The sequence below is a fragment of the Larus michahellis genome, chromosome 15, assembly GCF_964199755.1.
Source record: "Larus michahellis chromosome 15, bLarMic1.1, whole genome shotgun sequence".
Lineage (NCBI taxonomy): Eukaryota > Metazoa > Chordata > Aves > Charadriiformes > Laridae > Larus > Larus michahellis.
The window spans coordinates 14,116,113-14,129,409 of NC_133910.1; the positions used below are offsets into that span (position 1 = coordinate 14,116,113).

Consider the following 13,297-nt stretch of genomic DNA (forward strand, 5'->3'; position numbering starts at 1 on the left):
CTCTGGACCCAATTTTTTTCCAGGAGCATTAGGAACAGAAGTAATTTTCTAACAGGTACATGGGGATAAAGAAGCAGTGAGACCTGCATCCAGCCGTGAACAGGCAGTATACAGAGGTAAACAATCAAAAGATTTACCACCAGATTTGTTTCTAAGCTATCCAGAGCAGCAGAGTGTATCCAAACCCCCGCACTATAAAATTTCTAGAGTATGCATAACAATATAAATAATTGCTTCTTGACCACAATGTCTCCAAACTGTGGTTCACAGGCAAGCAGAAAATGGAGAAGAGTGTGGGCATGCAAACCCAACACCCTTTGTTCGCAGCTAACAGAGAACCAGAAGATCATCCAAATAGAAAGCGCTTTCCTAATTTAAGCATCCTATTAAAAGGAACTGCCATCTTCCAGATGCTTAAAGCTAAAGCTGCATGATAGACTTTTAATGTCATGACAGCAAGAGCAGGCAGCCTAAGAGTAAGGTATGGATCACACCACAAACACACACAGAGCAAGAAGCACTCGCAGCTTCAGGAGTTCCTTTGCCAGGCTGCAGTTCTGGGTATGCAGTTAAAGAGCAGCACAGGAGGATTACGTGGTTAGGTGGGGAACTTATCACACGATTGTATTTCGGTACAGGACCTACTAATGCCATTAGAAATAAAACCCAAGACGACCAAAGCTGAAAGAAGCTATACAACCCTTGCTACTACCCTGACAATTAGTTTCTTTGCGAAATTCCAGCCCTTTAAAATATTACTTCCATCATTTCTCGTCTCCTCTAAGATCTCACAGATAAGATTTTTGGGAAGGGAATTGGACAAAGTTATAAAACCTACAGACGTATATGAACAACCCAACGGCAAATACAGCACTGGAGACGCTTTAAAAACAGTTACAGACAAGGCCCAGTGCTGAACTACAAGGTGAGCAAGCACCCGCAGGTCTTTACATCAGCAGATGTAAATCATCAGATTACTGCTAATAAAGGAGTCAGGAGCTCAGCCACTCTGGAACGATACCTGATCCATGGAGTTATCTATCACAACACAAGAAACCAGCAGTACTGCACGTTATAGCCTAGACTGCAACTGTATTGACACGGTTTGTGTCAACACAAACAAGGCTCAGCAACTAATAGGGCTCACCAGTAAAAGTTTAAGTACAAAGTCTAACTTGCACTGTCATTAGGCACTACAACTATTTCACATGTTAAAAGTTCATAAAAAACATTTTGTCAAGAGGTCAGATTTCTTAGTTCAGTCTGATGAATCAATGAAAGAAAGAGTCAGGACTAAGGTTACGAATGACTTGTTCCTAGAAGGCTACATTTATTATTTTTCACATATAGCCACTTATCTAGGCTATTCAGACACAGCTCAAAGTTGTTCAGCATTCTTCAATGCCGACCAGCCTGTGCGGCAGCCGAACACCTTCCCATACAGAAACCAACACATCCCAGTAATACCAGGCCTCTGGCTCCTCATAGACATAGTGATGCTCCAGTCTGAGATACAAGGCACAGGAGCTCACCCAGATAAACCCATTCTTTCCTAAAACGCCAAAGAAGCAGCAACCTCTTGCTCAAATAGAGCCAACACCAGAGAAGAAAGCAGGCTGTGGCATGTGTTCAGAAAACAGTAATGTTAGCAAGCCAGAGGCTCCACACGAAAGAAACTTCTCCCTGTGCTCCAGCACGTTTTTTCAGAATGAGAAGCAGACGTGCAGTATTTTCAGCCTTTGTATCAGACAGAAAAAATTATTTTCAAAATGAAGTGCTAGGCAGCAATTTTGCTTATTTCCTCAGTACTCCTGAACATACCTGTGGGGGACAGAATCACCTGCAGGGCTACCTGCATCAGTAAAAATACTAGAGGAAATGGGAAAAGGAGACATAACCACATTTTTTTTTTTTTTTTTTTTTATAACCTACCACAGGAAAAGGTGAGCTCTTTGTATCTATACAGCAGCAGATAATACAGTTTAAACGCTTCTTCTAACAGTGCATATCACTAGATTTGTAAAAAAGAAAACACCTGTTCTAACATTTTTGTTGTTCCTGCCAAAGATAAGAAACTAATAACTTATTTTAAAATTGTAGCACTCCATACAATATTAACTCATTACAGTCACCAGTAAATTATTCTTTGGTTGTGGCCAATGTTAAACGCGTGAGAGATTTAAGAATTCTCAAAGAATAATTACAAAAAAGGCTAAGTCTAATATGGGAAGTTTCCTTCCAGCTTGCATCAACACCTTTTCTCCTTAAAATTCATGTACAAAGCAATCAGAACTCTTGACAGCAACTACTGTGCTGTAACCACTGCCACACATGGAAAGGAGCACATGTAATACTGTCCCTATACAGTGCCTGCTCTCAGAAAATAAGGAGCATCAGGGAAGAACAGCTTTACTATGTATATCTGGTACTCTATAAATGGGCTCCAGCTCAGTTCCAATAAGCACATCCTCCTTCCTCTCTCCCACCTCAACTAGCATAGAAGATTTAAATTACAGAATTTCTTTGCTAATTCCCAAAGTTCATGAACTAAGAAAGAATTGCTTCACATTAATAATACTAATGCCTAGGAGCCCTGTGCTATCTCTAGATAAGACTAAACAACACAAGGAATCTTGTATGAACTCTCTGTACACAGAAAGATGCATTCATTTCTCTCCTTAAAGCAGACAACTGCCTCCACAGACAGATTTCAAGAGCTGCATCCACTAGATTAACTAATCATGGCCAGCTTACCTCCATCATCCAGGGGCCGTTTCTGCACTCCATAACCGTAGACTGATGGGTCCACAAGTGTTGTAGAGTTATTCAAGTGAGGAATATCTCCAATTTTAGCAGCAATCTATAAAACCAGGGGATAAAAGCATGATTAGCATACCTGAAGTTTCAGCCACCACAGCCAAACACTCTTTCTTCCAATAAGGCATTTACCCGAGCCCAGTCTTCTCTCAGCTATTTACTATATAGGTGACTTTATAACAAAGACATCAGTGCTTCATTTGTAAAGTAAACAATTTTCTGCTTGCTTTTAATATTTGTTTAATTATGAATGCATTCACCCAGTTCCTCTTCCTGATTATAAGTAAGTATTTACTCCCTGGAACATTATATTCAGGTTTGTTCACTCAAACAAGCTGACAAGCTAAATCTTGCAAAGAGAAGAGTTCAAACTAGCTCACCAACTTTGTCCTGGAGAGGTTGCCACCACCGTAACCGTGTAGGAGGACACATGCTTCCTCCTGCATCTGTGCATATCCAGATACATAGAAACACACACCCAAACATTGGTGGGGGGAGCGGAGGGAGAAGAACGTGAAAATACACAGCACAAGGACAGGTTTGGGAACTCCTCCTCAAAGAGACTGGATCACCCTGTGTTTACTGTATGAAGAATAAGCCAGTGGGCAAACTGTTAGCCCAGAATTAGTTTGCATTTCCTGCAGTGGTCAATACTGCATGAACACGACCAGCGCTGCCTGTGCCTCTGCTTCCACCCCTTACAGGGGATAACAGCCGTTCCTTGCCACGCCAGGATGCAAGGAGGATATTTACAGGAAAGAGGAGACAGTCAGGTATCACAGTAAGGGGACCAGGTTAAGCAAATAAACTAGGTGAGAGAGAGAGACATAAGCAGCACTTAATAAAAGTGAAAAGTTAAGCTTGTCTCTAATGACATTTGGGAAACATCTGTAGAGAGAGACGGTGACAGAAGCAAGCTCTTTTGCCTGTTCTCCCAGCTAACTGATGTAAACCTACTCTAGAAACATACAGGTGCCTTAATTTGGTGCTGCACCCCAGTTAATACCCCCTTCAGGGACAGGCAAACTGCAATCTCACAGCACCCCCCCCCAAAGTACTTCGCTATAAGAAGTAAGTGCAGAACAAAGCAGTTACAGAAAAAATACAAAGCACAGAGTATTCTACAGCATTTGCTTCCTTTTCCAGCAAAAAGAAAACCATTGAATAGGATCTCTACTAAGAGTCTGATCTCACTCTATTATAACTGGGATTTCACCAGAGAATAAGCAACAGGAACAGATGAAAGTGTATTTTACAGAGATCTGTTTTAAATGAAGACAAGGGCAAGTGACAGAACTAAACATGTTTCTCAAATTTGAGTTTTACTGCAACAGAAAGACACCTAAAGTAACTCTGTTGACACTACTGGCTGCTGCAGTGGAATAAACAACTGCCCAAGATTCAGAACCACAGGGTACTGAAAAAAAAAGCTATTTGAAATAATTTTGAAAGATTGAGGGCACTGCTTTTAGAAAGAGAATTGAAAACATTCTCTTCAATGCCTTGCATGAAAAAGGCTCCAAGTTTTGACCATTTTCTTATAGTCCATTCCCTCCTGTCCTCTTTTAGTAAGTCAACAACTTTGTTGTGTTAGAAATGTCAGGAACTGGAGAATAAAAAGTCTTCCTGTGGGACCACCACAGTGATCATGTAGCAAAGCTTTGATGACAAGCACCTTGTATATCACCACCCCTGAAAACTAATAAGCCCATAGAAAGCTGATTCTGAAAGCATTAGCATCGACTACCCCTCAGCCACTCCATACTAGGGAGTGCCAGGTGATATCTTGCTTTTTTGTTGAAAGCTGTACTACATCCACGGTTCCAGCCCTTTGCCCACGTCCCTCATGTTTGGGATGCAGAGGATTTTAATGAAGGTACAAAGAGCCCAGATGTTTTCGGTCTACTTGAATGCTGAAAAATAAATTTAAAAATTTATAACAATCTATTAACAGCTTTCACATAATAACTTACAAACGTATGCCAAAAGGAACAGGGTCAGGTATAAAATACTCTGGCACATTTTGGAACATTTGATTTTAACATGCCCTTCGTGAACCCTCCTGCTCTTAGTAGTTATTTACTTGAAAAAAAATCTCTAAGTTGCAGAAACTGCTAGCTGATAGTTTGGAGCTGACACCACACACTCAAGGAAAAGAAAAAAAGTAGTCTGTGGATAGCAGAAGTGGCCTACAAAAGGAAGCTATCAGGAAGCACAAAGGTGTGCACGAACAGATCACCAGCACTAAGGCTGTCCACTCCCAGGGCAGGAGAGCTCTGCAAACCCCTACTCGTGCTTAGCATACAACTATCGCCCTGGCACAGAATCCTCCAAGTAAAGGGCAAAATAAGAAAGTCAAAACAATTTTTACATTATCAGCTTTTGGAAAATTTTCCTTTTTTTTTTTTCCCCCTCCCCTCCTCTATTTAAACTTGCACCCTTATCTCTAAAGCCTCCCAGCTGCCACCGGATTACATGCAGACAACACACCACCTCATTACAGCAGGAAAAAATACCCTGCAAAATTAAGAGCTCAGCTTTTAAAGTAGATGTAGCAGTTAAAATACATTTTAACTTCTTATGTTCAACTTAAAACAGGAACCTCAGTTTCCACTATAGGCTCAGCAGAGAGATAAACACAAAAGTTAGAACACAGCAAAAGTAAGCAGACCTAGTTCTTATCTGACTAAATGACCTTGAGTAATGTACTGCTAGTCAGTGCTTTTGTCCCACTCTATGTCAGTATTCATTTTTTCCTTTTTTTTTTTTTCCTTTTTCTAAACCCAATACATCTATTTTAATAAGCTCTGAAATACACAGGAAAAGAGCATCACTACCACAGAACTGTTTCTGCATCTGCTTTCCCCGAAATAAAGCTCTCCAACAAACACTTTAAAGGACACAGCCCAAACCTAAGCTACAAACTGCAATGGTAAAGCCAAGAAAAATCAATGAAATAACCCATAAAGTTGTGTGAGGGATACATGTTTTCCTATACCTTGCACTTCTGTCCTCCTATACCTTTAACACCCTTTAAAAACAGTGTAATACCAAAACACTTCTAAATATAAAGCTTCTTTGCTGGGTACAGTAGGACTCAAACACCAATATCTGTAGAATTCAGCTTTTGAGAGCAAGAGCCTAGATTCTGGGAAGAATCTCTCCATGCTGTCCTGCAAAAGAACAGCAACCAATAAAATCACCAATTCTAGGTATTAGCAGGATATAAAACAATAAGGCACTGTTATCTGACCCTCTCAAGACAATTCTAGTGCTTCTGCTACTCTTCCCGGTCATCAAGCAGAATACTCAAGTTTGCATGACAGCTATTTCTCCAAAGCTCTATAGGAAACAGTGAAACCATCAACAACCATTTAAGTTTCATGTCACTGGTGATTTTCCTAAATACCAGAGTAACTGCAAAGCCCTAAATCTATTTGAGGATGATCTGAAAAAGTACTCTGCAAGGAGACAGAGAAACATAAGTCTTAAGACATCCTCCATACCCCCTGAAATTAGAAGTTGGAACCTGATAATAGAAAGGGATTTTAAACATACAGCCTGTTGACTCTTAGGATATTCATCCACTTTCAGGGTACTCAAGATGGCACGCTACGGGCTTACGCAGCCACAGCCTCTTCATAGCATTCCCAGAAATTCAGATTCAGAGAGTATGTACAGCAGGTTACAAGAAGAATAGCACACGTATGAAGAAGGAATCAGTAAGTGCTGCAAGCGCACGTGTTCTGTTGAAAATGAGACTGCCAAGGAGAACAGCAGAGGGTAAGAACCAAGACAGACACTGTTTTGTCAATAAGAAAAATACTCAAGGACAGTCCAACAGAAATCCATTTTTGTCCAAAGTACAGGCAGCTCTGCTTATTTTCTCATACCATTACTCAAAAGGGGAGCAAACATCCTCTCTTTCTCTCCACCCCCCACTCAAATGCCACCCTGCCTAGGAGCAGCTAGACAGATCAGTCACCACCTATGATCCATCAAACTCACCTGAGGAGTGGTGCAGTAGACGCAGGACAGACCATCTCAAAGCCCCAGCATTCAGTTGAAAAAGTAATTTTTCATATATCTCAAATATTTAAGAGTCCACAAAAAATCCAAGCAAGTCCAGCACACGCTCTGAAAGCAAGGTACAACTCATTTCCTTCAAAGGCATTCCAGATTCCTTATTCTTATGTCAGCTCACACCCCAGTGACTTTGAAGAATGCAGTTACTGTCATTGATGAGGAAAGTCTTTCCCATCCTGAATTATTTGGTTATTAATAACTAAGCACTGTATTCCACACTCTGATTTTAGTTTTACGGTTCTCACGAGAACTGAATTTAGTAAATTTGATTACTAGTCTTAAGTGTAAGATTAAACTTTGAAAGAGTTCAAACATCAAGCCAGGGATGCCATAAAAACCCACGAAGCAAGAACTACAACTGAATTTGTTTCCTCTGCTCCCTCCCCCCCATAAAGCAAAAGTAATATTCAGAAAAGGCTACACCATTGGCCAGAAGTATAAACTGACATCTACGTACCAGATCAGCATGGTTCAGGCAAATACAGCGTTAAGCACACTTGGTGAAAGCTCTGCCATCACCTCCAGAGAAGTGTTAGGTGTAACAGCCTTTACCTCCCACCTGACTCTCAGCCAGGAGGTTCCACCACAGATTGCTTGGGTGGTGAGGCAAATATCGATCCACTGAGCAATGAAGACCATCTTCATTCACATTTGCCAATAAATGACGATTTGGTCCCGCCATTCTGTGCGGGAATAGACCACCTAATCCCTCACAAAGCCTCTACAGAACTAGATTAAATCAAGTACTTTGGGTGGGGGGTGAGGCATATTTTCGCACTTGCCAACAATTCTTTTCGTCCCACAAATACTAATGCAAAAAAGTCACATTCAACAGGCAGCATACAACTCACTGCACAAAAGTGTAGGCCACTGTGCTGCCACGAACACGTGCAGAGTGCACATTTCCCAACACGCTTGTTTCCAGAGTGAAAATAGCAGGAAGGTTGCTACGCTGCAACGCCTGACCTGAAGTTTGCAGCTTGGAAGATTTTTAAATCTTCCAGTTCAGACTAACTCCAGTCATAGGCTCATGGACACCCAACATATTCTTTCAAGTATAATGAACATACGAACAGCAAAATCAGAGTCAGCATAGCTAGGCTGAAGGATTATTTAATATTCCATCTCCTTCATGTGTGGGTTAGGGAGACTCACAGGTCCACCCTACAAATATGATGATGGCACCCACACAGCAGCAATTCAAATCAGTTTTCAGTTAGTGCTATGTTTTAGTCTAATACCATCCAAAAAATCTCACTTTCACATTTAACCTGTTACTGATCAGATGAGTGGTACATTCTCACAAAGTAGTTTAAACAGGCTGCAACTGACAAGCAAATAATTATTTTCTTCTACATAAACAGGTTATTCAAAGATTATTCAACTGCTAGCAGGCAATAATATTACCAGATATTCAACGAGAGGCCTTTGCTAACAGAAGATCAGATCAAGACAAACACAGCTGCAAGACCTCTCAATTTAACTGCATCACCTGGGCTAACAGCAAAGCTTTCAGACATCACACACCATCAAGGCCACAGCGCTTTCTCAGACACTGAAAAAAGCAATGCATGGCCTCATCCAGGAGGCAGCTAACACATAACCGGCCTACTGAAATACTTATGCTGAGAAAGAAATCAACGACCGAAGAACAGCTTGTGATCTCCTGTGGGAAGGTGTAAAGTGTTCATCTAGAACAGTGAGCGCCTCTGTACAGGTCGCTGAGACTGCACAGAACATGGACTTGTTGCCATTCTGATTCACCAGTGAGCTGCGAGCAACAGTAAGCGACTTAAGTTCCAACAGAGCGATTCCTTGAAAGGTCTTAGGGTCCAGCTTAGTTTCTTCAGAAGTTTCTCAGTGAAATGAGAAAAACAACTCTGGGCAACAGGAGGAGATTTCTCCCACCTGGCCTGTAACATTGGAAAGAATAAAGTCAAGATCTTTAAGTGCCAGCTGGGCTGTGGTCCTCGTATTTAGCTGTATTACACCTTGTTAAGGTGCAGTTACTAAACACAAATGCAACCTGTTCAGAGATAGAACAAACACCTGTGACAGACACAGAAAAAGAGATGTGATGAACAGTCACAAAATCTACGCTGTGAGAATTGGCTTCTTGTTTCTGGAACCACTTTCCACAAACCAAGAAGCACACAAATATTTGTAATATTCTGTACTGAAAACGAGGGTGTTGATTTCTGCAGGTCTGGGCGCTTCCAGTGAAAGTTTCTATTTCAGCGCTGCGTAAGCTCAGAGATTCCTTTGGGGAGCACTTCACTCCCCCCTCTCAGGAGGGAATGCAAAGCTCCCCCTCTGCCAGGGCTTCTATTGATTAGCCTAACGCACAATTAAGGCCTCATTTAAAAACCGAATTAACATTAAGCTCACACCCACCCATTGCAAAGTGCAGGAGGACAGCTTCACAACGAGAGCTCCTGCAAGCTGCAGATCGCCTCCCTCCCCAAAGAGCAGCGGTTTTTGCCGTGTCACAAGCCCCGGCCGCGACTGGCGCTGTAGGGGCCTGTCAGGGAGCCCGGCCGCCGCCGCCCCCCGGCCTGCCCCTCTCCCCGCCGCCGCCCGCAGGGGACAGCCCCGGAGCTCCCGAGAGGGGCCGCCGGCTCCGTCCTCCGGGAGAGGGGCAGCGAGGCCGCGGCCCTGCCCCCTTAGGGCGGCTCCGCGCCCCGCCTCAGCCCCACGGCCTAGCGGCACCCCGCGGCCTCCTCCCGCCCCCGGCCCGCCAGCCGGCGCCTACCTGCCGGACCCGGTGCAGAGCGTCCACGAACCCTTCGGACTTGATCCCCACGGGCGCTGCGCTCTGCCCCTGCGCCAGCTCCGCCATGACACGCGCCCCGCGCCCGCCCGCCGCCGCGCCGTCCCGCCGCTCCGCCCGGGGACCCGCACCCGGAAAGGGAAAGAGCCCCCCGCTTCCGCCGGAAGTGGGCCCGGGAGGGGCGGGGGCGCCGCGGTGGGGCGGGGCCGGGGAGGGAGCGGTTGGGAGGGGGCTCGCGCCGCACGTCACGGCCGCTCACGTGCCGGAGGGAGGGAGGGGCGGGGCTGGGGCTCGCCCCGCCCCACAGGACCCCCCGGCGCGCGAGGGACCGGCGGGACGGGGACATGGTCCAGCGGCACCGCCGGGCTGCCCCGGCACCCTGTCCCTGCCCCTGCCCCCCCCTGCCCGTGCCACCCCCTGCCCCTGCCACCCCCTGCCCGTGCCACCCCCTGCCCGTGCCATCGTCCCCTGCCACCCCGTCCGTGCCCCTGCCGCCCCCTGCCAGCCCCTGCCGCCCCCGCCACTCTGTCCCTGCCTGTGCCACCCCTGCCACCCCCTGCCCCTGCCAGCCCCTGCCTGTGCCATCTCCTGCCAGACCCTGCCACCCTGTCCCTGCCTATGCCATCCCCTGCCAGCACCTGCCACCTTGCCCAGGCTGTGCCATCTCCTGCCATCCTGTCCCTGCCTGTGCCAAGCCCTGCCAGCTCGTGCTATCCCCTCCATCCCTGCTGCGGTGGTGGCGGCAGAGGCGTCCCACCAGCAACCACCATGCAACACCCTCTGTGGAAACACATCATTCCACAGCACCCGTTTCCCACCTATTTTCATGCGTGTGTTTGAGGACCAAGCTTCTGGCCATGCCGCCATGGGCCAGGCACTGCCATGGTGGTGGTGACACGTTACATGAAGCTGTGGGGGTGGTGAGCCCCTGGCCCAGGGTGCCCAGAGAAGCTGTGGCTGCCCCATCCCTGGAGGGGTTCAAGGCCAGGCTGGACGGGGCTTGGAGCAACCTGGGCTGGTGGGAGGTGTCCCTGCCCAGGGCAGGGGGGGGACTGGGTGGGCTTTAAGATCCCTTCCAGCCCAAACTATTCCATGATCCTATGATTCCTGGATGCAGGGTGCCAGGGTGCTCCAGAGAGCTCTGCCCCGCTCCGCCGGGAACTGGAGCTCCAGGAGGAGCCTGGGCACCCCTGTGTCCTCTGGGCTGGAGCCCCCAGCTCTGACCCAGCCCTCTGTCCCAGCCCTCCCGCCGCCGCGGAGCAGCAGGATGCTCCAGGGTGATGCAAGGACCAGTTAGTCAAGGAGTAATGCAAAGAACATGCAAAGCTCATTCCTCGAGCAGGGCGCTGCTGCGCGGCCCCTGCCCAGCCCTCACCATCCGGGACACCAGGGCGATGGTGGTGCCTTTTGGGGGTGTCCCACGAGAGCTGCCACCCAACCTGCTGCCTGGGCACAGACTCCCTTGGGTGGGGGTGCACGCTGGCTGTGGAGTGGAGTGTTCATGGTGTCCTCCATGATATGAGAGCAACGCCTTGCCGTGGGATGGTGGCACAGTTTACGTCACTGGGGGGGACACAAGGGACATTGGGCATCCCAGCTGCCATTTGGGTCCCCGGAGCAAAAAGGAGGGGGTGAATGGTGGGATCCCAGGTCCAGCAATTGTCCCGCCCAGCCTGGCAGCATGGGGGGACTTGTCCTAACCCCCCCAGGTGCAGCTGCAGGAGAGAGAGATGATCTCTCCCAAACTACAGCCCACCGCCAGCCCAGCATGGCTGGGTTTGCCCCCCAAGCCTGAGACAGTCCCAGTCCCACGATCCCAGACCCTATCTCCCAAAGGCACCCAGTATTCAATTCAAGATTCAACCTGCGGCCCGGGTTGTGCCGCTTTCCTTCTCGGCTGTTTCTTGCTCTTTCCAGTTTTATGCATCTCATTTGCGCCTACATGAGTAGGCAGGAATTGCTGAGGCTGATGAAATTATCTGGTGGCTTTCCAAGAGCAGGGAACACGCTTCTTCACTGGGACGCACAGTGCTCTGATGGTCACCTACATCACACCGGTGAGCTTGCCGATCGCCAGCCTTTCCTCCTTCCAGAAGTCGTGCTCATGTTCTTAAGCAAAACGCCCATTTATTTTAGGAGAAAGGAACCCAGCCCATGGGGAAGGGCTTTAAGATGATCTGTATCCCCACACGCACCCCATTGTCTTCTGGCCATGGTGGAGGTCACTTCTCCAGCCATGCCCAGGGCTTTGCTTCTTCCTCTCTTGCAAACCACCTGGATAATTTGCTGGATTCAGGGATTTTTCCCCTTCCTAGCCCTGGCTGGGGAGACTCAACAGGCTCTGCACCAGCTGCCCTCTTCCCCAGGCAGGTCCCAGGTGGGAGGATTCACCCTGTGATCCTCCAGCTAACGACAACCTCAAAGTGGCTGCAAAAAAAGGTGACCAAACCTGAAGCCAAAAGCCCCCGGCGCTGGGATGCCAGCAGAGAAGAGCTGTGGCCTCTGCTGCCAGACCCAGCTTGGGGCTGTGAGAGACGAATTTGGGTGGTCTCAACCCCTGGCAAGAGACAGAGGAACCTCCTCAGTGCTGGGCAACACCACGGTCAAGGGATCAGGCTGCCAGGAGGGTGACAGCGAGCCCCGGCCATCACCAGGAGGAAGCCCAGTGAGAAGAAGACACCAATTGTAAAGAAGGAAATTACGGGCCTTAAACACTTCCAGAAACAAATTTCTGATGTAAATCTTCCTTTTGAGGAAAAAAAAAAGAAAGGAGTGATTCTATGCCTCCATCACCCGCCTCCCCCCACCCAAGACACACACACCTTCACACACACACGCGCGCGCTGAAATTAGTTGTGACAGCTGAAATTCTCCTCTCGTTGGACGCCATTTGACAGGGTACTTAAAAAAGGAGGAGGAAAAAAAAAACAGAGAGAAGAAGAAGAAAAGGGAAAGTGGTTTGGTGTCGCACGGGGGAGGCGGAGGGGGGTGTTGGGGTGGGGGGTTTCAAGTGATACAAGGCGCATAATTCAGGCTTCTTGGATTGCAAAAGCTCCTCGTACCTAAAGGGCCTGCTGCCTTTATTTTTATCCAAATGGCTCAATTACTGCAAAGCCCCACAGAGAAAATTATGGATGTTTGCCTCTATTTTTCTCCCCTTGTCTCGACAACTGTAGATATTTTGTTTTCCTTCTTTCCATCTCTTTTTTTTTTGTTTTTTTTCCCTTTTGGTGGTGGTGGGTGCGGGGAGTGGAAGGTGGCCGGGGACCAGGATGGGGGACGGATGGGGAGATGCGGGGGACCCGGGTTGAGGGCCGGGGCGCTGGCACGCGGTGGCCCTGCCACCATCACAAAACTTGGTCGTCTCTCCATCTCCCCCGTGTCACCTCGCACCTTTGGCTCCTCGTGTCCCCCTCGTCCCCCACCCTTCTCCCTCCAGCCCTCTCTCCCTCTCTTCTCCCCCACCTCCCTCCTCTCCTTCCCCCCGCTCTCCTCCCCATCGCCCCCTCCCTGTGCCTCTCAAAGCCACCATAATAGCAGCTTGTTTGGCACTTCACTTGGTCTCAATGAGAAAATTCCCCCCTCTCCCTCTTTTTGCCTTCGTTATTTCCAAACCCTGCAATA

General features: G+C 47.7%; 1 protein-coding gene across 15 annotated transcripts in view; it reads right to left on the minus strand.

The window, feature by feature from the left end:
• The window catches only part of FUBP3 (far upstream element binding protein 3), a 40,666-nt gene extending 30,840 nt beyond the window's left edge, over positions 1–9,826 (minus strand). For 12 of the 15 annotated variants that reach the window (XM_074608382.1, XM_074608378.1, XM_074608384.1 and 9 more), the window contains exons 1-2: positions 9,656–9,799; positions 2,755–2,860 (exon numbers count right to left, since the gene is read on the minus strand). In XM_074608382.1, the coding sequence (XP_074464483.1) occupies positions 2,755–2,860; positions 9,656–9,742 (193 nt within the window). In that variant the 5' untranslated portion in view covers positions 9,743–9,799. Of the gene's footprint in view, positions 1–2,754; positions 2,861–9,655 lie in introns of all 15 variants that reach the window. The other 3 variants (XM_074608385.1, XM_074608380.1, XM_074608375.1) reach the window with 2 other exon arrangements.
• Positions 9,827–13,297: the final 3,471 nt, after the last annotated feature.